This window comes from Heterodontus francisci, chromosome 8 (assembly GCF_036365525.1).
Source record: "Heterodontus francisci isolate sHetFra1 chromosome 8, sHetFra1.hap1, whole genome shotgun sequence".
In the NCBI taxonomy this organism is placed as follows: Eukaryota; Metazoa; Chordata; class Chondrichthyes; order Heterodontiformes; family Heterodontidae; genus Heterodontus; species Heterodontus francisci.
This window is the reverse complement of record NC_090378.1, coordinates 117,174,840-117,199,291: the sequence shown is the minus strand read 5'-3', so window position 1 is coordinate 117,199,291 and position 24,452 is coordinate 117,174,840. Positions and strand designations below refer to the sequence as shown.

The 24,452-nt window shown below is 43.3% G+C and overlaps 2 protein-coding genes and 1 long non-coding RNA gene across 3 annotated transcripts in view; 2 read left to right on the top strand and 1 right to left on the bottom strand.

The window, feature by feature from the left end:
• The window catches only part of LOC137373243 (ral guanine nucleotide dissociation stimulator-like 1), a 46,874-nt gene extending 35,620 nt beyond the window's left edge, over nt 1-11,254 (top strand). Inside the window, exons 4-5 of the mRNA XM_068038093.1 lie at nt 10,281-10,471; nt 11,193-11,254. Coding sequence (XP_067894194.1) covers nt 10,281-10,471; nt 11,193-11,203 — 202 coding nt within the window. The 3' untranslated portion in view covers nt 11,204-11,254. The remainder of the gene's footprint in view (nt 1-10,280; nt 10,472-11,192) is intronic.
• A 320-nt stretch (nt 11,255-11,574) lies between these two features.
• LOC137373242 (ral guanine nucleotide dissociation stimulator-like 1) lies at nt 11,575-18,208 on the top strand. The gene is made up of 5 exons (XM_068038092.1): nt 11,575-11,668; nt 11,954-12,231; nt 16,282-16,385; nt 17,067-17,136; nt 18,038-18,208. Exons 1-5 carry the CDS (start codon nt 11,575-11,577, stop codon nt 18,206-18,208), a joined length of 717 nt encoding a protein of 238 aa, XP_067894193.1.
• A 2,707-nt stretch (nt 18,209-20,915) lies between these two features.
• The window catches only part of LOC137373095 (uncharacterized), a 35,285-nt gene continuing 31,748 nt past the window's right edge, over nt 20,916-24,452 (bottom strand). Inside the window, exon 3 of the long non-coding RNA XR_010975582.1 lies at nt 20,916-22,484. This is a non-coding gene — a long non-coding RNA (uncharacterized lncRNA). The remainder of the gene's footprint in view (nt 22,485-24,452) is intronic.

Here is a 24,452-nt window from a genome sequence, read left to right as displayed (position 1 = left end):
ACAAGAATTTTCACCACTGCTCAGCTGATAACTTTTTGGCCATAGCAATTACATTAAAGGAGATGATTGATTGCCTCTCTAATATTTGCCCTACATTCCTGGAGATTAGAGAGGTTTTTATCATACAAATTGTATCAACACAAACATCCAAAACTCTTCAGTGGAAAATTGCTCCTCCTTCAATATCAAGCTCTTGATTTTTTTTTACCTTAGATTGACATTGCTGGACTCTGCAGTCAGGGTAAAATATTGAAGAATTGGGCTCCTCTCCTCCTTCCCCCTCTCTTTATGCCCCACTCCACCACTCAATCTCACTATGAGGTCTAGCAAACTTCCTTTCAAAGTTTGAAGAAAAATGTAAATCATCATCTAGGTGCAGTCATACATCTGGAGCGTGACCTGTTCTTGGTAGACATTCAACTCTGTGTTGCTATTGAATGTTTTGCATTGTGTCACAATCTAACTTGCCCAGCTGACTCCTGAATTCATGGCTTCAAGTACATCCCCCAAGTGGTTATTATTCATGTCAAATCCTGATAGATAAATGCTTTCAAGAGCAGGCAGTTTCACATCCATGCAATTCTGCGGAAGCCATCAAAGATAAACAGGAACCCTAGTTAAGTTTATCCCCCCACCCAGATGCTGAGGTCATTTTACTGCTCTGGATCAAACATGTTAACTCAGGAGAGATATGGGATGAAACCCAGGATTATTCTGCTTTGTGCTGCTCTTTAACTAAACTCGGAGCTCGAAGTGGGGAAGCAAAGATAAAGCATCAAAACAGCTTTTCAACAAAACATCCCATAATTGCTAATGTGAAATTAAGCTCGGTGAAATTGGGGGCTGTGCATTATAAGAAATGCTTGCTAAACTGGTGCACTACATCAAACAATACATTGAGTTGTGTCCGCAATAAGGATTGTGTCGTAGTGGTCATAAAGAGCTTGAGTATTTTTTAAAGAGATAAGGGAGTTGACCCCTCACCCACTTTAGATGAGCAAAGCTAGTCCGTTAGACTACATTAGTCCTAATTAACATTACAAGGTACCTGTCTCTTGTACTGGGAGGTATGTAGTGATGAAGTACATACAGGGGCCAAAATACCACCATTTCCTAATTGAGGAAAGTCTAATTCATGTTAAAATACTGTGCTAGTTGGACATGTTGTTTGGCAAATTAACATCCACTTTAATCCAAGTTTCATGGGTGGAGGGAGGTTTGAAGCTGCTGTTTTTGTTTTAAACAGCAGAGTGGTTTTCAACATGTGAATATTGTGTTTATTCAAACAAATCTCAACAGCAACAACAACTGGTATTTATGTAGTTTCTTTAATGTAGTAAAACGTTCTAAGAAGCTTCAGAGGAGCATTATTTAACAAAGTTTGGCACCGAGCAACAGTAGGTTGCATTAGAGTAGATGCCCAAAAGCACAGTCAAAGAGGTAGGTTTTAAGGAGAGTCTTAAAGGAGGAGAGCAAGGCAGAGATTTAGAGGGGAATTTTATCGTGGCGGCGGAGGTCACGATGTCCAGAAAAATGGATGATGTGATCCCCACGTTGTCTCTGCTTCAGAAGGCTCACTGAATGTAGTGTCAATCAGGCACATACATGGACAGTGGCGGGATTTCTACAGGAGCAAGGACCTTGTCATTGAAAATCTCACATTGGAGAGCTGCCAGCCAATCAGATGCCAGAAACTGCAGCACCACTGTGGAGACCAAGGAGGGTCGCTGGACCCAGGCCACAGGTAGGTCAGAGTGGGAGGCGGGGCGGGGGGGGGGGGGGGGGGGGGGTGGGTGGAGAGTCGGGTTGGTAGCAAGGGCTTGGGAGAGGGGGATGGTTGGCTCTCAGCACACCCCACTCCCCCGCCCTTTCCCGATGTAGTGTCCCTTGTATAGGCACTAAGTGCCTTTACACTCCAGATCACGGTTTGCTATGTCGTGCTTCTCATGCAGCAACAGGGTCGCCTGTCGCATGGCCAATTGCGGCTGCAACGGGAAGAGACCCTTAACTGGGGGTTAACTGCCCAGTTAAGGGCCTCAATTGGTGGCGGTGGCAGGGGGGCGCGGTGGTGAGGGAGGCTGTTCATAGGCCTTCTTGCCCTGGACTAAATTTTGACAGAGGCGGGATGGTAGCGGCAACCCCTGCCCCGCCACCATCACAGCATATTTTATGTTCTCCCCACCTCCAAACCTGCCGCAGGGTAGATCATAAAATTCCCCCCTTCGGGTGGAGTTTCCAGAGCTCAGGGTCTTGGCATCTGAAGGCCCGGCCGCCATTGGTGAAACAATTAAAATCAGAGATGCTCAAGAGGCCACAATCGGAGGAAAGTAAGCAAAGTGCATCCATGCATAATTAACCTGAACTCCAGAATACTACAATTACACTATCCAAGATTGCACTTTCTCCAGTTCGATCACATCCTTACACTTTCTCCAGTGCCACCACCATCCAAGAGTACTTTCAGTGTCTACTTAAGAAGTGATGGTTTCAGAGACTGAAAGAATGATAATGAATCATGAAAGTAAATAATATAGTACAGTGCAGCTGATTAGAGATTTCAGATGACTCCGTAGGGATATAATTTTGTTGATGTGTAATGTGGGAAAATGTGGATTTGTCCACATTGGCAGGTCGAATAGAAATGCAGTATTATTATTATTTAAATGGAGAGACTGCAGAACTCTGTGGTACAGTAGGATCTGTCTATCCTGGTAGATGATTCACAAAAAGTATGCACGTTGAGCAAGTGATCAGGAAGGAAAATGGAATGTTGTCATTTATTGCAAGGGGAATGGAATATAAATGTCAGGAAGTTTTGCTACAGTTGTACAGGGCATTGGTGAGATCACACCGAGGGTACTGCGTAACATTTTGGTCCCCTTACTTAAGAAAGGATAAAACTGCATTCGAAGCAGTTCAGAGAAGGTTCACGCGACTGATTTCTGGGATGAAGTGGTTCTCTTATGAGGAAAAGTTGGACAGTTTGGCACTGTATCCATTGAAGTTTCAAAGTTTGAGTATTTTATTGAAACATATAAGATCTTGAGGGGACTTGACAGGAGGGATGCTGAAAGGATGTTTCCCCTTATGAGAGTGACCAGAACTAGGGGAAACAGTTTAAAAATTAGGTGTCTCCCATTTAAGACGGAGATGAGAAATCTTCCCCAGAGAGCAGTGGAGGCAGGGTCATTGAATATTTGTAAGGCAGAGTTAGATAGATTCTTGATTAACTCGGAGAGTTAAGACCAAAATCAGATCAGTCATGATCTTATCAAATGTGGAGCAAGCTCAAGGGGCCAAATCGCCTACTCCTGCTCCTAATTCGGATGTTTGTATGTATACATTGGAGATAGAGACTTCAGTTCTGTGGGACTACAGAAGAGTGCTTTGGGCCAAGTTTTCTAGACAGTACAGATTAAATTCTATGCATTGTGAGTCAGCGGAGTAGAGCCTCTTTAACTCAGTAATTTATTTCCACCTGAGATTTTGTTAATGGGGTATCCTCTCGTAGTGGCGATCTTTTGAACTGATTTTTCTTTTTAAACTTTTTCTGCAATGTCACTGGTTGAGTGTTTATTCAAGTCTATGTAACGTGTCCTCCTAAGCAGTATGAAAATGGTTAAGGAAGAGAGGCTTCCTTGACATAACAAATGAACTTTGGCTTCTTCTTCAGGTCATGTTTCCACTGTGTTTCAACCTAGAGATGCTGTTTTCTTTAACAAACATAACTACCACCCCCACCCCCAAACAAAATTAAAAATTTCCTTGGCCTTGCCCTTCTATTTCTGCAGCCTCCTCAAGCCCAATACTGGAATTTCTGTGTTCCTCCAATTCTACCCTTTTGTGCATCGACTGATGTTTGCAAAAATTATAGTACTTCATTTCCTAAGCTGTATGTTTTTACAGCCAATATGATTCAGCACCCTTAAAAATATGGCCCATCAAGGTTTTGGAACTGATGTAAAATAGCTTTTATCCCTGGATTTAACTATGCCAACTGACTTGAATGTTGTTGCACTGAAGTCAGATGATGTAAAGACAGTCCCTCCAGTACAAAATATTTCTACGAATATAAGGCTTTTACTGCATGACACTGCAGTCTACTGCAACCTGACCACCCACACCCCACCACACCCCCTGCCAGCTAGTTTAGTCGGAATGGAATCGGTTGTCTCCACAGAGCCCATGTTGGTCAACAGAATATGGAATTGCTGTGCAATAAGATTAGATTTGTTATATGTGCAGCTTTTAAAATGCATGTTCATCTATACCCAGTATTGGCAAGGGTCTGTAGAAGTGAAACCATGTGTTGCTGGAACAGCACTGTCAGTCTCACTAAGTCTCAATTGTTGTGTGAAAAAAATTTTGCTTTTGGAGCTTATTCTTGGCAAAATATAAAGTTCCTGTAACATACCCCCTCCATAAACTTCATCTCATCTAGAACTCTGTCCATATCCTAATTTGCATCAAGTCCCATCACTCCTGTGTTCACCGACCTACATTGTCTCCTGGTCTCCACCAACTCTGGCCTGTTGTGCATCTCCCACTTCCTTTGCCCCACCATTAGTATGGTCTTCAGCTGTCTAGGCCATAAGCTTAAAAATCCACCCCACAAACATCTCCACCTCTCTCCTTTAAGAAGCTCATGAAAAATCAATCTCTGGCCAAGCTTTTGGTCACCTATTATAATATCTTCATCTTTGTCTTGGTATCAGGTTTCGTGTGATTAACCTCCTGTGACGTGCCATGGGATGTTTTATTGTGTTAAAGGTTTGGGTTTCAATATTGTAATAGCTTCACTGTACAACTGATCGCTTGTTCTGCTTATTTTTTATGACAAGACCAATTAAACTGCCTAGTAAGTAATGCTATATGGTCACCAGTACTAAACAGGGAGCTGAAAGTGAGTGAGTGGCAAGCTGACTATATTGGAGCATCTCATTAGATATCCTTAACTATACCTGACTGTCCTCTATTATAGGAGTGTCCTTGAAGGTCGAGGCCAACGGAGCCATCATCCATCCCCCTCCAGCTTCGCAATTGGAGAAAGTTGAGGCTTCCTGATCTATGCGGGGCAGCCGGAGTTTGTCACACCTGTGGCAAATCTGGTCACATGGCAACCAAAGCACAGTCGTCTGCAAGAACTGCAAGAAGGAAGGCCATCAGACCAAGGACTGTAAACAGAATAAGTGCAGCAACCTGTGCTCTGGGGCAGGTCAGCTCTACAAAACCTGCCCCAAACATTGCCTCAGTTATGCTCAGGCGGCAAGGTCCAAGGAAAGGCCGGGAGAAGGAACAGTGAATACGTCTGGTGCTGGGAAGGAGACAAGCAATCCTCTCCACAGTGAGGAAAGTCTACCTGAGAAGGAGAAGAAAGGGGAGGCAGCTGCAAGCAGCGACCCAACACCTACCCCGTGCCCGGAAGCCGGGCAGACAGAATCAATAGAGGAGGAGGCAGCAGATGGACAAACTGGTCAGTGGCAAATGGTACAAAGGAAAACCACAAAGAAGAAACCTCCAAAAAAGGAAAAGGCCAGCACCCAAACCAGTGACAAGAGGAGGTTACCGTCTGAGACAGACTATGGCAGCTCCCCCGCATTGGACGAGGAAGGGCTGGAACGATGGCACCTGCAAAAGAAACGGCAGAACTCAAAGCAGCTGGAAGATAAAGCCCCCCAGCTCCAGGGTACTGGAAGCTGTGATGGGCCCAGTGTGCCCCAAACCCAGCGAGATGCCCAGCGCATCCAAGCTCCGGGACACCGAGAGCAATGAAGCATCTGGCGCACTGCAGCTCCAGGAAGCCAGGAGCAGCAATGTCTTCGAGGAGGAACGGAGGGGAAAAACACCAACAGCAGAGGACAGCCCAAGCCTTGCTGCCTAGAAGACCCCCCGTTGACACCCCAGCGGAACAAGACCCCCCCCCCCCCCCCACAATGTGTAACCAGGAGGGGTTTCTGAGCCCGACAAATGTGAAACAGCTTGTGTACACTATTGGTATGCAGGAACATACCCAAGGACAAGGACTAACAAGGACACCTGGTGTGGGAAGCAACACACAACTTTAAAATGGATATAAAGATTGCTTTGATTAACCTCGCCAAGGTCAAAGCTGACCTGCTGTTTCTGCGGGAGTATGGAATACCGCACCTCGGCACCTAGAGGCAATGGTCGCGATAGTGGTCACAAGGGTCATCAATCTGGTCGGGGGAAATGATTCCCATTCCTCTGGCCTTAGTATTCTGCTGTGGGGAAGCAACTTCATCATCTCCGAAGTTAAGGAGGTGGTGGGCAGTCGACTCCTCGTAGCAGATGTAATGTACAATACTGCTCTGCTCTGGGTGGTCAACGTTTACACCCTGGCTCAATGCAGCGAGCGGCTGACCATTTTCCACCAGCTCCCACTGCTGCTGACAACATCCAGACTGGTCATTCTAGGTGGTGGCTTCAACTGCATTATTAACGCAGCTGGAAGATCCAGCAAGGACCACAGCAAATTGGACGCTACGTCTAGATTCCTAATGGAAACAGTAAAAGAAGCCAAGCTGCACCACATCTTTAGCAACTCTGCAGATGGAGTGCAGCGTAGATACACCTGGTCAAGACTGGACGGGTCTGCCTGTTCCAGAATTGACTTCCTGTTTGTGTCCCGTGCTTTCATGGTCAGATCCACCAACGTCAAGCCTGTGTTCTTCTCTGACCACTGCCTCTTACTGGCCGACTGTCACTTACAAGACGACCAGCAGGCTAGCAGGGGAACATGGAAGCTCAATGTTATACTGCTCACCCCAGAAAATGTTGAGGAACTCAAAAGGAATTACAAACGTTGGACAACCATGAAACCCCTCTTTGAGTCTCCAGTGCATTGGCGGGAGGCGATCAAGGAGAATATCAAGAAGTTCTTTACCTTCAAAGGTGTTCAGAAAACGAGAGACACACAGAGGGAAATGTCCTGACTCCAAAAAAGAATGCAAAATCTGCTGTGGCTGCATTCGATGGGGGTTGAGGTCAAGGAGGATCTCCAAGAGGTGAAGAGCCGGCAGGCCTCGCTCTTTGCCACGGAGGCTCCAAGATCATCTTCCGGTCCAGAGTCCGTTCCGTTCAGCAGGATGAGACGTGCTTGCGTTTTTTTCTTCCAAAAGGTACAGAGAGCTCTGTGATCAGCAGCCTGAAAGAAGAGAATGGCTCGGTAACATCTTCGCAGTCTGACATACAAAGAATTAGCAAATCCTTTTATGCTGGGCTGTATGACGTGAAGCCCGGGGACAGCACGGCCTCCCAGTCATCTATCATGGAGGTCTTAGATGTCAGTATGCGGGAGAGCCTGGACAAACTGGCAAAGGCCATCAGGTCCTTCGAGACGAGTAAAACTCCCAGAAGCGACGGCTTACCGGTTGAGTTGTATTCGGCTCTGTGGGACTGGATCGGCCCAGACCTGCTGGAAGTATACAAGAGTATGCTTCTGACCAGCAGCATGTCAGAATCCATGAGGAAAGGCATTATCACCCTCATTAACAAGTGGAAGGGGTAGAGGCGGAGATCAGAAATTGGCGGCTCATCTCACTGCTGAATGGTGACTGCAAGATCCTGTCCAAAGTCATCATCAGTCGGGTCAAGTCTGCTCTGGAGTTGGTGATCCATCCTGACCAGACCTGTACTGTACCTGGCAGGAAGATCTCTGATAGTCTCCTGCTACTCAGGGATACGATTGCCTATGTACAGGACAGGAGGGTGGACACCTGCCTTATCAGCTTGGACCAGGAGAAGGCGTTTAACAGGATATTGCACACATACATGATGGACGTGCTCTCCAAAATGGGGCTTGGGGAGGGAATCCGCAATTAGATCAATGCTCTACACAAACATCAGTAGTGCAGTCTCAATCAATGGGTGGGAATCAGAAAGTTTTCCCGATCCAATCTGGAGTCAGGCAGGGCTGTCCTCTCTCCTCTGTCTTGTTTGTTTGCTGTATAGAACCCTTTTCTGAGTCCATTAGGAAGGATGTGGGCATTAGAGGAATGACAATCCCAGGCAGCGGAGGCACTCGGGTCAAAACCTCCCTGTAAATGGACGACGTTGCTGTCTTCTGCTCGGATCCACTGTCCGTTCGCAGATTAATGAGCATCTGTGTCCAGTTCGAACTGGTCTCGGGAGTCAAAGTAAACAGCGGCAAGTGCGAGGCCATGTTCTTTGGGAACTGAGCCGACCGATCCTTTGTCCCGTTCACCGTCAGGTCAGACTACCTGAAGGTGCTGGGGATATGGTTCGGAAGGGCTGGGGTGTGCGCCAAAACTTGGAAGGAGCGAGTAGCCAGGGTACACCATAAACTCAGCTTCTGGGAGCAGCGATCTCTCTCCGCCGTGGGTAAGAACCTGGTCATCGGATCCGAGGTGCTCACGCTGTTGCTGTATGTGGCGCAGGTCTGGCCCATACCTCACTCCTGCACCGTGGCGGTCACCTGAGCCATTTTCCGCTTCATTTGGAGATGCTAAATGGACCGTGTCCACAGGGACACAATGTTCAAACCTCTGCATTAGGGCGGTAAAAACATACCCAACGTCGCCCTCAGCCTGATGATCACCTTCGTGTGCGGCTGCATCAAGCTGTGTGGAGAGCCCCAGTATGAAAACACCAAGTGTCATTATGTGCTGAGGTTCTATCTGTCCCCGGTGTTGTGAAGTATGGGTCTGGTCACATTGCCGCAGAATGCGGCATCCAGTTGGACCGTGCCGTATCACCTATCGTTCGTGGAAAAGGTTGTGCGGAAAAACACCTTTGACTACCAATCCATCAGGCAGTGGTCTTCACAGAATGTCCTCAAGGCCCGACTGCATAAGGAGATGGTGGATCCTGTCGGACGGTTCCCCGAGCAGACTGCCAAAGACATTTGGCAGAATCCCTCATCACCAGAACTTTCAAGCAAGCACCATGAGACGTAGCTTGGCAGGTGGTGAGAAGGGCCCTCCCCGTCAGATCCTTCCTGCATGTCCGGAGTCTTACCCCCTCTGCACGCTGCCCTCGAGGTGGCGGTGGTGGGGAAGAGACTGTTGCCCACCTCTTTCTGGAATGTACCTTTGCAAGCAGATGTGGAAAGAGATGCAGTGGTGTTTGTCGAGGTTCAAACCAAGCAGCTCTGTGCTCTACAGGCTGTTCCTAGAGACACACACCGAGATAAACATCAACTGCTTTTGGAGGACTATCAATTCGATGAAAGATTGGTCTGCCCGAAACTTGCTAATCTTCCAGCGCAAAGAGTTGTCCACGACCAAATGTTGCAGATTGGCACATTCCATGGTCCAGGACTATGTGCTGAGGGATGCACTAAAGCTTGGGGCAGCCGCCGCAAAGAATCAATGGGGAAAGACCACTGTGGAAGGGTCCTCCTGCCATAGTGAACTGAGGGGCTGGACCCATGGAAAACCGCTCAGGCTGTATACACTGAATATGGCTGAGCTGTAAAATGTACATGGCATGTAAAATGGAATGGAAGCAACTGACTCCTATAATTGAAGAAAACTGATTTCCTTTGCACTTTTTGGAATGTCAACTTAGTGCTGCTTTGAACTGCTTTGTAATGTATTTTTTACAGATTTTTATGAATAAAGTATATTTTTGAGAAAAAAATTATAGGAGTGTCCAAGCCTTGGCGACTTAGCCCTCAGAGCCCAAGCAACCAAGTCATCTTTATACTTGTAGCTTTTATTTGCTTGGTTCGTCCTGTTGGAATTTTGGTGAAGGTTTGTAAAGATCTTTTTGTAACCCACTTCTGCCTGACTGTTGGAAAAAGCCAAATCCGAACACAAAGACCTGTTTGTATAAGTATCTTCAAATGCATGCAAAATAATTTTATATAAGCCCTGAGGCTCATATATGTGACTGCCAAAGATGAAAACTTGGGAACGCCATCACCTCTAAGTCCCCTTCCAAGTCAAACACCATCATGATTTGGACATATTCTGCCGTTCCTTCAGCCTCATTGGGACAAAATCCTGGAGCTCCCTCCCTGATGGCACTGTGGGAGTACCTTCACCACATGGACTGCTGCAGTTCAAGAAAGTAGCTCAGCACCACCCTCTCAGGGCAACTAGGAATGGGCAATAAATACTGGCCTTGCTAGTGACACCCTTATCCCAAGAATAAATTACAAATAAACAGCCTTAATTTATTGAGTTTAAAATTACAACATTAGAAGCTTCCAAATTACCAGTTAGAATTTTATTTCTAAACATTTTTGCTTCTCCTGACAAACAGTTACTGACTCTGTCTTGCATGTATATTTCCAGCGCAATAGCCTCGATTCTGCAAGCCTGGCTGGACCAGTTTTCTGAAAACTTCAACATTCCAAATTACACATGCCTGCAGAAGATTCTCAAACACCTGAGGCAGACGATGCCAGGCTCAGAACTGGAGAAACAGGCCCAGAAACTCCTCGAACAATTTCAGCAGCAAGAAGTGGCAGAACAGGAGCTGGACAGTAAGATTAATCTTTGTGTAGCAATGAAAAAAATTGTTTCAATTTTAAAAGCTATGGAGGTGGAGGGTGGGACTGGGGGAGATATGTTCCCCTTTTTTGATGATGGCTGCAATTGCAATTCTGGAGCTTATTTTCAATTCATCACTGAGAAGTTATATTATACCATGCAGGTAGAGTAACATAAGAGCCAGAAACACTCTTACTCCAAATTCCGTTCCTTCAAAAGAGAATCTGTTTTTTTGCTGTATTGCAAATCTCACCAGTCAGCTTTTGATGTAACATTTAAACTATTGTAGCAGGACAAAGGAACCAGTTAGAAGAGTTTTTTAAATGACCAGTTATTACAGTGTGGAATGCTTTACCTCAAATAACGTCATTTAAGAGGGAATTGGATCATCATTTGAACAATATAACAGGATCTGGGAAGCAGGACAGGAAAATGAGATTGCAGTTGATGGATCCAGTTGAGAGTAAGGACCAGCACAGACACCTTTGGCCAATTGACTGCCTTCTGTGTTGTAATTTCTGTGTTTCAAAGTGAAGCATCTTTAGAAAGAGCTTGAATTGCTGCCAGTTAAACTGTTAATTCCATGGCTCAATGGTAACTCACAGGTATTGAGTATTTGAATCACTATGAAAGATAAGATGGTTTAATTATGCAATGGATTGTGATGGAATTAATTAAATTGGTGGAATGACGTTTTGCCACTTCGTTCACCAGTGATCTTTTAGACCAGTGTTGTGCAATGGAAATCACCAACGTGCCATACATTTGGCTCCGACAGAACCATTTTAGCCATCTGTACTAATTTTCACAAAAAACATCACAGTATTGCAGAATTACGAATTGGATTTGTCAGCACAAATGAAAGAATCAATTCTGAATGGAATAGTGATGCGCCCAAGTGTTCATTTAGGCATGATGTATAAAACTTTTCGTTTTGAATGGCAATCTGAAGTAAACTAATTCAAGACACCCACTGAATAGCCATGAGTTCCTGGAGAGTTTGCCACTCTGTCCACTGGCTTTGAAGTTCAGTTGTATTTCCTTTTGGATTTTTGAAATTACTTCAGAATTTATAGTTTATCTAAGTTGATTAGAAATGAATCACGGAGCGAGTGTTGTACTGATGTTGATTGGAAGAGGGAGTCGGGAAACCGGCCGGAAGATGACAGCAGGACGGTCGACAGAAGCAGGTGGGTAATTAATTCATTAAATAACATATTTAAATCCTGTTCCCATCGCTGAGCGGCAAGGGGGCCGCCACGAGGCCTCACCGGCATAATATGGGGCGGGGCCTTTCTGGCATTGAGGCCCACAGGCATTTTCTGGGCCCTCCCGCCACGACCGCTGATGTTGCAAGGGCTGGTAAAATCCAGCCCATGGACACTGGCAAACCATGTCTTTCAGCTTTAATTGTACCATTGCAAAGCAGCAAGGCTAATTGACCCTTAAATGGATAATTTTTGTCTTTACTTCAGTGTTTAAGTGGTCCATGGTACTGGAAACATCATTAATCTTTGTCTTTTTCACATTTGATCAGGAACTGTTCAACAAAGTAGTGGTCCACCACTGCCTGGGGTGCATCTGGTCTCAGCGGCACAAAAAGAAAAATCAGCACCTGGCATCTACCATCCGGGCCATGGTCATACAATTTAATATCATCACAAAATGTATGATCAGCACCATCCTCAAAGACGTCAAGCTGAAGCCAGACAAGAAAGCCAGGGTGATCGAGAAGTGGATCACTATTGCTGTGGTACTGTATTGTTTATCGATTAGCCTATGTGAAAGGCCAAAGCCCACAGTACGGGAAGCCACCAAGGTGGAAGAGAGTCTGTAAGTCAAGACCAAGCAGCTCAGGAATGGGTGATTAGATGTTAAGCTCAGGTTTTGAAAACTTATTAGATTGTAGGGGAGAGAAGATCTCAGGAAGGGAGGTTTATGAGGAAGAAGAGTCTGAATGCTTCTATAGTATGTTGAATCCTGGCACTATTTCCATTGGGCTAAGAGCTTATAGAGTAAATCAATCTAATTTGTGTTTATTCTCAATAAGCACCTCGTATATGCTAGAAATTGTATCCCTTAGCCTCAAATAATGGAGTAAACCGGATAACACACCCCTTCTTAATTCTCAGAGCCTATTACTGAAGTTGTTGTGCTGGCTCTTATGCATTAGAAATCCCACGGTCACATTGCAGTCAGGCGTCACTTAATTATACAAAACATGTGGCTTCGATGTGTCTGTTATTTTAACTGAAATGCTTCAATGATCATCTTATATTTTAAAAAAGACAAAGCCATTGCTGGCTGGGCTCTGGTTCAACACCTCTAAGCCATGTCTAAACCAAGACTTTATAACTATTGATATCCCTGAGGGAAAATAAAGCAGCAACATGTCTGAGGAGGAATAGATTGGCATTACATAGCTAACATTTCATGCCTCAGATAATGCTTGCATTTGAAGATGAACATTTCAAACATATCTAATATTCTATGTGGAGGGGAAAAGTAAATTTATTTCAGGATTTTAATTGTACTTCAAAGATGAACTTGCCTATTAGGCATTGCATAGTAAACCGTGGCTACCCGACCCGAACCGGGTCTATATTCTGTGTCCAGCATTCGGACTTGGGTCAGGTTGGGCTGGACTGTACTGGCTCCATATTTTATAAATAAATGCATTATTACATTTTAGCAAGTATTTTTTCCACTTCTCAATGTTCAAATGGCTCCTATAATTACTTCCGATTACCGTGGATTCCACAGTAATCAGAAGTAATCTTCCATCCAACGTTAACAAGGCATGAAACGTGCAGTCTGCACTCTGCAGTGAGCAAGTGAGCATCCCTACGTCATCGCGTTTATGCTGTAATTAATACAACCAAAAGTGATTCTACAGTACACTAAGTATGGAGGCCGTTGATGTAAAATGAATGCTGTCTACGGGAGAATGTTTAGTAGTGGGAAGTTCTGTAGCCGGAGAAGATAAATCTTCCATCTGGAAACATTTTGACACTGTTGTTTGCCGTGATCGTAAAGGTTCCAGTGAATTTCAATGCAAATCTTGCAAACTTTTACTCAAATATGACAGCAAAAAGATGGGAAATTCATCTTTGCAGTGACACAAGTTATGTTGTACATAACTTCGTTTGAACATTCAAGCTCACAAGAAATCAGAAATTACAGACAAATGAATGAGCACAAGAGCTCATCAATGTGGGTGCTACATACGGTCGAGTATCAGCAACCACTATGTTACCAAATCCAAGTACAGTTTCAAGGTGTTCTGATGTGGTCAAAGAAAAGAGAAAACAACTAATTTCTCAAGATTATTGACACACTGAAGGCTGTGAATGTGGGAATGACAACTGACATATGGACGGACAAATACCGTAAAATCCATTATATGTTGCTAATTTGTCATTACATCACAGCAGATTTTAAACTTAATGCCAAAGTTTTCACAACAGCAATGTTTCCACTGGAGGACATCAGGCATAAGATTTTAAAGCTGCTCGTGAACACTTTTAAATTCGACCCAGCAAATTTAAATAAGTTAGTCTGGGTGACAGATCAGGGTGTTAACACAGTGCTTGCTCTTAGGCCATATCGAAGTCTGGATTGTCAGGACCACGTATATAACACGGTTCTTCAACATTCACTTGATCCAAAGGAATTAGCTTCTGAAGCTCTGGATGTTGTAGAAACCATACGTCATGCCAAAGCCTTGGTGATATATGTTTAACAGTCTGGTCTTGCTGCACAGTTGTCTAAAACAGTAAATCCAATGGGAGAAACGAGGTACAGTACTGTGTATCTGACACTGAATTCAATTCAGGATATTTATCATGAGCTGCACGAGAAACTGGAACAGCCTGGGGAAAACTACAGGCTGGAAAACGTCACCCCCGATGTCTTGCAGTTTTTGGTTGATTTCCTCCAACCATTTTATGAAGCTCAGAGGGAACTCGAGGGAGACCAGTATCCTACACTGAATCTGGTAATTCCGTGGTTTGGGAAATGACTCTGTATGCCACTTTCTTCAGATACTCCAATGCAAGCAGTTGTCAAGCAACGGCAAAGAGAGTGGCTTCTGAAGAAAGTTGAAGTAAATGATGTGCACAAGAGAGCAACATTTCTCTGAACTAAATTTAATCAGCTGCGAATGTTGTCTGGCCATGATAGGGAAGAAGTTCATTCTGAAGTGCGCTGACTGATCAACAACTTTAAAACAGAAGACCCTGTGAAGCAAACGAAAGTGGTTGATGATGAACCTACAGCTGACCGAATTTGCTGAGTGGGAGAATGTTCATGAAGAAGTGAACACAAATGATGAAGTGCAGCAGTCCACAGCACAGAGGCCTGCTGTGCTGGCGATGCAAAAACGAGCATGACCTGTTGGGCTGGCGGAAGGAATACAGTGTTGCATACCCTAAATTGGCCATGCTGGCTAGAAGTATACTTTGCATTCTGGCGAGCAGTAGCAGCAGAGAGAAGAACTTCAGTGTAGTTGGAAGGACAATTGACCAGCGGAGGACTGCCCTTAAGCCTTCGACCCTGTTGACTCTATCCTTTTCTAACATGACAATTTATGAGACCTTTTTTCTTTTTTTTTGCTCGGTCTGTAACTGAGACTACCTACTTGCTATATCTGTAACTGAGACTATGAAATCAAATGTTCCCTAACTGTCTCTTGCCAGGTGAGAGTAGGCAATTTGTCTTCTTTTTAATCTACGTCTTGGCGCTTTTTTTCTGTTTTAATAACATGTCTGATATTATTAAATTTATTGCGACATTCCTGTCTGGTATTAAAAAAAATTAAAGGACACAGGCTCCAGTTGGGTTTGGTTTGGCTTTGATCGGATCGGGCCCAGGTCGGGTTTAAATGTTATACCTGAGCAGGCCTTTATTGCATAGTGTAGTTTGTTTACCACCTCCCCACTCCCTCCAACTCAGCTGGAATTCATTAATGTTTCCATTTCATTCTCCATTTTCTCCCTTCCAGTCTAAATTCTTGCTGCTGTATGATCCCATGCCCAAATGACTGCCCTCCAACATTTTGTGCTGAATGTTAGCATGCTAATCACTTGTGAAAAGGTGGACGAGACAGAGGAATCACATCTGAAGCCAGGTCTGTCCTTGTCATATATCTGAATACATGCACCTTCCCACAGGTATGATTGGAAAGAGGTCAGGAGTGGGAATTCTGACTGACTTATTTCTCTCGCTGCCTGCATTGGCCAAGGACATGGAGGACACTCCTGCTGCTGTCCTTGCTGATATCAGCTAACTCAGTATCAACAGTTTTATTTTAATCCAAACGTAGCTCATAAAATTTTCTGATTTTTGTATGCTTTTCATTAGATGGTTATCTTGTGCTGCCAGTCCTGCCCGTCTGCTCTTTATGCCAGAAATTACAATTTATTATTCAGCAGCCAAATGTAATGAGAAGGAAGGCTTCCCCCTCCCCTCTTTCCCCCCCACCACCCTACCCACCAACCTCTCCCCAAAAGAGTCTGTGTCTCGATCATGCTCAATTTGAAGCCCCCTTCGGTGTCAATCACCAAAGCTGTAGGCCATCTGTCAAAAGTTGACAGACGATGAACTGAATAGGTTGTTAAAGCAGCAAAATAAGTGAACAAACTTTGAGTTGGCAAGAAGTGTGAAAATGTTTTTTTCCATGAATCTGATTTTAATGCTGTTATTTTCACAGCTGACCTATTTGGTAGAACAGTTCAAAAGTCTGAGGTATCAGGAAACTAGCAGTCACTGATATTTACAAATAACTCTCTTCTTTTCCAAATAGAAATCCAGAATAATGAAGAATTTCTCCTCACTCCGGGCCATTGTTGCAGCCCTGCAGTCCAGTCCAATCTATAAATTGAAGACGACTTGGGCTGCTGTGTCAAAGTAAGTTCCTTTTCCTAAATAGCCATGTAATGTTTGTCATAAAAATGTGATGATGAGTTGCAGATTCTACCCTGAGCTTCCTTGCTCAGTGAGCTTCAGATTCTAGATGTGTTGGCAGGGCTACCAGAGACACTATGGTGCACCTCTAACAACTGGCTCATTGCCAGAAGTCTGTCATTATTTGGCTCAAGAATGAGGGTTACTGGGCAGTTTTCTTCAATAGAATAATAAAACTGTTCAGCAACTTAAACTTTAAACTATTGCGTTCCAAAATTGATCTGCTGTAACTGGCCATAAAATACTCTCTCTGTGGATATGTTGTGTGCAGTGATGTACGATGGTGGTTTGTATAGGATGCTAAAAGCACAGACGAGACAATCTTTTATCTGCTGTGGAAGAGCGCTAAACTCTTTAAAGCAACTTCCTGTAGTTTAATCCCTTTGCCACATACAATTTGATCCTGTCTGCATTTTTAGGTTTCTTGGAAGTTTCTCTTGCTGCCAGGAGATTTACCAAAAGCTAGCTCATGCCCTGCATTGCATTTAGTTATGAGAAATTCTTAAACCCTTCCCAACCCCCCATTATCTCTGTTGTCTGTTACATGTCTGAGTCTTTGACAGCCATTGATTAATCTGCCTCTATTCTCTCATGATTAATTTGTCTCATTCTCTTGATTCGCAGCAGCATGGGATTGTTCGAGGAGCTTGAGGAACAATGCTGCCATCGAATTGATTATCATCTGGGTGAAGAGGTAAGATGCTGCACTTGGTCCAGTTTATCCATATTCATCGGGTGTTCAGTGTTTAAAAATAATACCTGCAATGTGTTAAATTGGTGGCTGACTGCATATGGGTGTTGTCAATCGATCAGGCAGCTGGGGTAATGTGCATTGTGTACGAGGTAAACATATTCTAACTTGGTTACGCTGACAATGATGCAAACTCAGTCATAAACACAGAAAGAGAATCTAATCTTTGAAATCTGAACTCTTTGACAAAGTTTAAAGTGGGACTTGTGCCAATGATTTTTCCTTTTGCTTTGCGTGGTGTGAGGGCCTTTTAATTGAGAACTAGCATTTTATCCAGGCAATGGGGGTCTCGACTTCCAAGATCTTCTCAACCTTCTTTCAAGAGAATAACCCCAGATTCTCCAATCTATCCACATAACTGAAATTCCCCCATCCCTGGAACCATTCGCCTAAATCTTTCCTCACACCCGCCATCACCCACCCCCCTGCCCCACCAATCGTCATTGCTACCACCAGGCTGTTGTTCAGTGCTTGGCTCCATAAAGAGAATTTTTTTTACCTCCTCTAGGCTTCCCTTTTTTAAACATGTTAATTTAAATCAATCAAGTGAATAAACTGTTCAATAGGATTTTATAAAGAATGATTGGGATGAATAACCAACACAGTCGTTATGAACATCAAGAAAAATCTTCCATTCGTATAATGGCTTCTCTGCCAGTTATAGCAAGTGTTCAGTGTGTTTTGTGAGTTTTAGAAAACATTAAGCAACTGAAACACTCAACCAAGTCCTCTGCATAAGGTATAGAATCTGGCATCATTATCGCCACTCTAAGATACCATCATTTTTGGTTCCCTATCCCCAAGTGCACTAAACTTAAAAGTGCTAATTTTCAAATCTTTACAGCCTTATTCCGCCTATTTCGTGAAACTTCCTGCTTCCACTCCCAATCATTGCTTCAATTCCTTCAGCCCAACTTTGGAACTCCTTAATTTCCTGACCGCCTCCACTTCTCTCCAGCTTGAAAACCTTCTGAAATCCCATCTTTGCAACCAAGTTTTCAGTCATCTCTCCTAACTCATCATGCTCATTGTCCATTCGTTTTTATCTATTTCATTCCTCCATTTGCAAAGTGACTAATTAATCCTGATATTGGTTAGTTATAAAAATCTTTGTGCCAAATTGCCACAACACTGCTCATTGTTACAGGCAGAAAATAGTCAAAGCATGGGTTTTCTGTCTAATTCCTAATTGATTTTAAATGTAGCTTTTTGTTCCGTATTTGAAAAGGACTGAATGTAGTATTTTTGTTGGAAGGATTTGAATCTGAGTTCTAAAAACATTAGTCTGTCAGATGCTCAGTTTTTCTGAACTCTAAGACAACAATGGGAAATTACGTATCTCTGAAATACATTCGTAGGCTGGATGGAAACCTTTGGTAGGCCAATTCTGGCCCGTGGGCCGTATGGGGGAGGCGGTGGCATAGTGGAATGTCACTGGACCAGTAATCCAGATGCCTAGGCTAATCATCTGAGGACATGGGTTTGAATCCCACCATGGCAGATGAGGAAATTTGAATCCAATTCATAAATCTAGAATTAAAAGTTAATCTGCTGGTGACCATGAAATCATTGTCAATTGTTGTAAAAATCCATCTTATTCACTAATATCCTTTCGGGAAGGAAATCTGCCATCCTTACCTGGTCTGATCTACATGTGACTCTTAAATGCCTTCAGTGGGCAATTAGGGATCAGCAATAAATGCTGGCCGAGCCAGCGAAGCCTACATCCCATTAACAAATAAATAAAAATGTTGGACAATCCTGATCTGGACCCGAAATAGATAATTTGGAGAGCCATCACAGGTGCAGAAGGCTAAATAGTTCCTAGGATGGGAGGATTGTCCTATGCGCAGAGATTGAGTAGACCTATACTGTCTTGAGTTTAGAAGAATGAGAAGTGATCTCATTGAAACACAAGATTCTGAGAGGGTTTGGGAGCATAGGTGCTGAGAGGCTGTTTTTCCCCTGGTTGGGGAGTCGAATGCCCTGGGGCATAGTCACAGAATAAGGGGTCAGCCATTTAGAACTGAGATGAAGAGAAATTTTTTCACTGCATGTTGTGAATCTTTGGAATTCTCAACCCCAGAAAGTTGTGGATGTTCAGTTGCTGAGTATATTCAAAGCTGAGATCAATAGCGGCACAGTGGTTAGCACCGCAGCCTCACAGCTTCAGCGACCTGGGTTCAATTCTGGGTACTGCCTGTGTGGAGTTTGCAAGTTCTCCCTGTGTCTGCGTGGGTTTCCTCCAGGTGCTCCGGTTTCCTCCCACAGCCAAAAGACTTGCAGGTTAATAGGTAAATTGTCCATTATAAATTGCCCCGAGTATAGGTAGGTGGTAGGGGAATATAGGGACAGGTGAGGATGTGGTAGGAATATGGGATTAGTGTAGGATTAGTATAAATGGGTGGTTAATGGTCGGCACAGACTCGGTGGGCCGAAGGGCCTGTTTCAGTGCTGTATCTCTAAATCAAATTAAATCAATATATTTTTGGACTCCGAGAGAATCCAGGGATGTGAAGATCAGGCAGGAAAGTGGAGTTGAGGTCTGAGATCAGCCATGACCCTATTGAATGGCAGAGCAAGCTCCTGGGGCTGATACGTTATCTTATGTTTTTCTGAACGCCCTTCTTCTGTATTGTAAAATTATACAAAACTAGCTGAGTTCCTGATAGCTGTCCATTAGCTCCTGCTGGAAAGTTGCATATCTGAGTATCAGATGAGGAGCCAAATGAACTCAGCAGTGATGCCCTCTAATGGAATAGGCTACAAACAGTCATCACCTAGGTTACCAAATGAAGGATGGCCTCTGGTTCTAACAAGTTCCAGCTATTAATTCAGTCAAACCTTTTAGGAGATGAGGAGAAAAAGAAAAAAAAAAGGATAGCAGACAATCTAATGTTTTGCCTGTATTTACAAATAAGTGAACTGCCTGTAGTTTAGGGTTGAAAGAGAGACAATATTGTATTTGACCAATGCTGTTTATGTGCATTCTCTTTGTATATAACTGAAGTGTTCACAATAAGTAAGAATGGTTAATGCTATTTATAACAGTAACACGTGGAAGAGCTCCTAACTTTCAATGACAAAGTTCCCCTTAGATTGAGATGGTTCATACAGTATAAACCAGGAATTGAACTTTGATAAAAGCAAAATACTGCGGATGCTGGAAATCTGAAACAAAAACAAGAAATGCTGGATTCACTCAGCAGGTCTGGCAGCATCTGTGGAAAGAGAAGCAGAGTTAACGTTTCGGGTCAGTGACCCTTCTTCGGAACTGACAAATATTAGAAAAGTCACAGATTATAAACAAGTGAGGTGGGGGTTGGGCAAGAGATAACAAAGGAGAAGGTGCAGATTGGACCAGGCCACATAGCTGACCAAAAGGTCACGGAGCAAAGGCAAACAATATGTTAATGGTGTGTTGAAAGACAAAGCATTAGTACAGATTAGGTGAACTTAGATTGAACTTTGAACTTTTTTGATCTATATGGATCTAGTTTTGTATGCCAGAACAAGAAGGGTTCCGAAGAAGGGTCACTGACCCGAAACGTTAACTCTGCTTCTCTTTCTACAGATGCTGCCAGACCTGCTGAGTGGTTCCAGCATTTCTTATTTTTATTTCAGATTTCCAGCATCCGCAGTATTTTGCTTTTAGTTTTGTATGCCATTGTATCATTCTGTATTAAATGTTCTATAGTTACAGATTGATTTTGTTACATATCAAAGGGAACAAGTTAATTATGGGTAGTATGTTTAGGAAATGTGGCAATTAACGTATTCAAAATGTGTTGAACAAATTTGCCTCTGTTTTATAGGATGTGATGCAAGGAATTGTGCCTTACCTGGGCACATTCCTCACAGATCTCACGATGGTGGACACTGCACTTCCAGATTATGTTGTCAGTCTATTTGTTTTACCACATGTTGGGATTCCTGCTTGGCTGATGGTTGCAATAGTTACCATATCAATGCAGGTTTCTTGAAGATGAGAATAAAAAAGTGACAATGAAATAACTACTGAGATTGATCAAAGGCATACATGTGAAAAAGTACACGCATGGCAATGGTAATTTAGTACTTTGCACTGTGAATCAAACACTGTAAATGAAGATGCATGCAAGTTACTATGCAGCGAGCCATGAATATAACGCTATTTTTTCTGTTTCCTGAAAATGTTGCATAAATTGCACACTTTTATTGTGTCCAGGTCATTTTCTGTTAATGGGACATCACGCACCATTTCATTCTCAAATAGTTGCTGACTTATGTAATCAACTTGGTGTTAATGAATTTGACTGCAGAGAAGGACCAGTCTATTGTACAAAATAATGATTTGGCAGTGGGTGTCTTACACCTTTGGTGTCGTATACATGATTGAGTTTTGCCACATACTAATTTGGAACCAAGTTTACAGGGCTTGTATTTCACTCGTGACCATTTTTGTGCACAATCGAACCTTTCTACAAATTGAATTTTTTTTTTGTCCTTGTTTGTCTCCTTACGGGTGCTTTGATTAACTTTGAAAAGAGATGCAGGGTTAGTATGAATTGCTACATTTTGGAAAACTTTCAAAGTTGTTTGTGGGGACAACATGCCCCTAAATGTTATTGGGCTTTCTTTTTCACTTGGGTGGTGGAGGTGACCAAAACTCAGGGCCATAAGTATAAGATAGTCCCCAATAAATCCAATTAAGAATTCAGGAGAAACCTCTTTACCCAGAGAATGGCTCGAGTACAGAACTTGCTACTGCAGGGAGTAGTTGCGATGAATAGCGCAGATGTCTTTCAGGAGAAGCTACACAAGTGCATGGGAGAGAAGGAAACAGAACGATATTCAGATAAGGTCAGATGAAGTAAGGTGGAGGAAATATAAACACTGGCACAGACCAGATGGGGGAAATAGCCTTTTTCTGTTGTTAATTTGATGTAATTTACCTTCCAGTAGTCACTGCTAGGTACAGCCTACACCCGATGTTGATACGTGAATTAAATTTCTACTTAATTATGTCTAGGTGTGACTGGAAGTTTTTCATTAATCATGAAAGTGGATGGCTAATTTCTCAATATTTCACACAGTATTTTCCTTCAGAAGATAGACATCAGTTACATTCATGACATGTCAGAGATTCCAAGAGGGAGTGCAGCTCTTAGGTTAACACTGGTGATGGGCATTTTTCCTTCATATTTCTCACATTGCTGGTACCAACCTTTCAAACATGCATTTATTGCCATGGTTACTGTTGAGGATATCTGTAGTAATTTCATTTCATGTCACAGCATTCTGCAGAGAACCTGAAAATAATAACATGATAGGAATTTGACCATGTGGAAAGTAGTGACATTTCATTTTTGAAAGTGTAACGTGAGTTCCAATTTTCGCCTAGCCCAGGAATGGAGTGGTCAGATGCAGTTCAGCGACTCAAGTCAGCTAATACCCCGAAAAGCTATATTGTGTGAAGGGTGCAAATCTGGAGTTCGTTGTGGACTTAACGAATCGAATAATTCAGAATTTATCAGCATTATTCTGGTTTCTTTATTGTAATTCAAATAGGATTTTTCAAAAAATGCATTCACTGTTTTCTTTTACTGAAATCACCTTGGCTATGAAGCAGGAAAACTGGATAGGGTCTCCAGCTCCTAGTGTGCTAACCAGTGACACCTTCACCACCACCTTTTCTCATGAAAAGCGAATATCAAAACAAAATTGAAGACAGGATCAGACATCATGGCTGTGATTCTCTCATGCTTGAAAATCCTGTCAACTCTCACTGTCCGGACTCCGCTAGGCAGAATCCTTCATTTGCTGAGGACTCCCAGTGCCTGTGGAATGCTATTCCGGTCAGAATTTAAACAAACTTTCTCTGGATACAAATGTCACTGGCAAAGCTGGCATTTATTTTGCATCCCTTATTGCCCTGAGAAGATGCAGGGGACAGGCCCTATCCTTGAGCTGCTGCTGTTATTTTGATGATAGTGCTTCCCCCAACAGTATTGGGTTGGGAATTTCAGGATTCGGACCCAACAATAAAGGAAGGATGGTGTTTGGCAATGTTTTGCAGTGATTACACAATACCATCATTTAGTCTTCTGTTGTGACCAGGTGAGAAAGGGGTCTAGGGTTCCCTTTCAGACTTCACCAGGTCTTAACATAACAGGGTTTAATTTTAAACACACCATGATTTTAGTTCACCCTTGGTGAATCCTTGTTCACTGCTTTCCAATTATAAGACAAAGAAACCAACACAAACAGGCTTTCTTAGGTTTAAAGAAGAAAAATTGAAATTTATTAAACTTAAACTCTAATTCGGTTGACACCTACGGATATATACTGCATGCTTGCATGCATACGCAATACACACATGCAAATAGAGACAAAAAAGAGAAGAAAACTGAAGTGGAAAAGTCTGAGGCAATATCTGATGAGTTGTTGTTACGGTTCTTCGAGCTCACTGCAGAATCCTTGACTGTAGGTAGATCTTGCTTTTTGTTGGGACCCAGTATTCTTAAACCTTGTTTGCTGGAGGAGGCTCTTCTCCCTTGGGGTTCATGTGTCTTCAGTGGATTCAGAGGCTTGTGAAAAAGAGATGGGAGCAGACAGGAGAGAGATCTTCTCAGTCCAAGAGCAACAGACCTTCTGCCCAATCCGTTTGTATAAATCAGACCAGTGAGAGTCATTCAAAAAGGAAATAGTGAGAGATCAGGGCCAACATGTTCCCGCAAAGGTAAAGGATAGGACCAACAAGTCCAGGGAACCCTGGATGTCAAGGGATATAGACGATTGTTTAAGGAAAAAAAAGGAGGCTGATGGCAGATTCAGAGCGCTGAAAACAGCGGAGGCCCTGGAGGAGTATAGGAAGTGTAGAGGGGTACTTAAAAAAGTAATTAGGAGAGCGAGAAGCGGACATGATAGAACACTGGAGGGCAAGATAAAGGAAAATCCCGAGGCGTTTTATAAGTATATTAAGGGCAAGAGGGTAACCAGGGAAAGAGTAGGGCCCATTAGGGACCATAGTGGCAATCTGTGTGTGGAGCCGGAGGACACAGCTGTGGTTTTAAATGATTATCTTTCATCTCTATTCACTTTGGAGAAGGACGATGTAGGTGTAGAGATCAGGGAAGGGGATTGTGATATACTTTAACAAATTAGCATTGAAAGGGAGGAAGTATTAGGTGTTTTAGCATGCTTAAAAGTGATAAATCCCCAGGCCCAGATGAGATGTATCCCAGGCTGTTAAGTGAGGCAATGGTGGAGACAGCAGG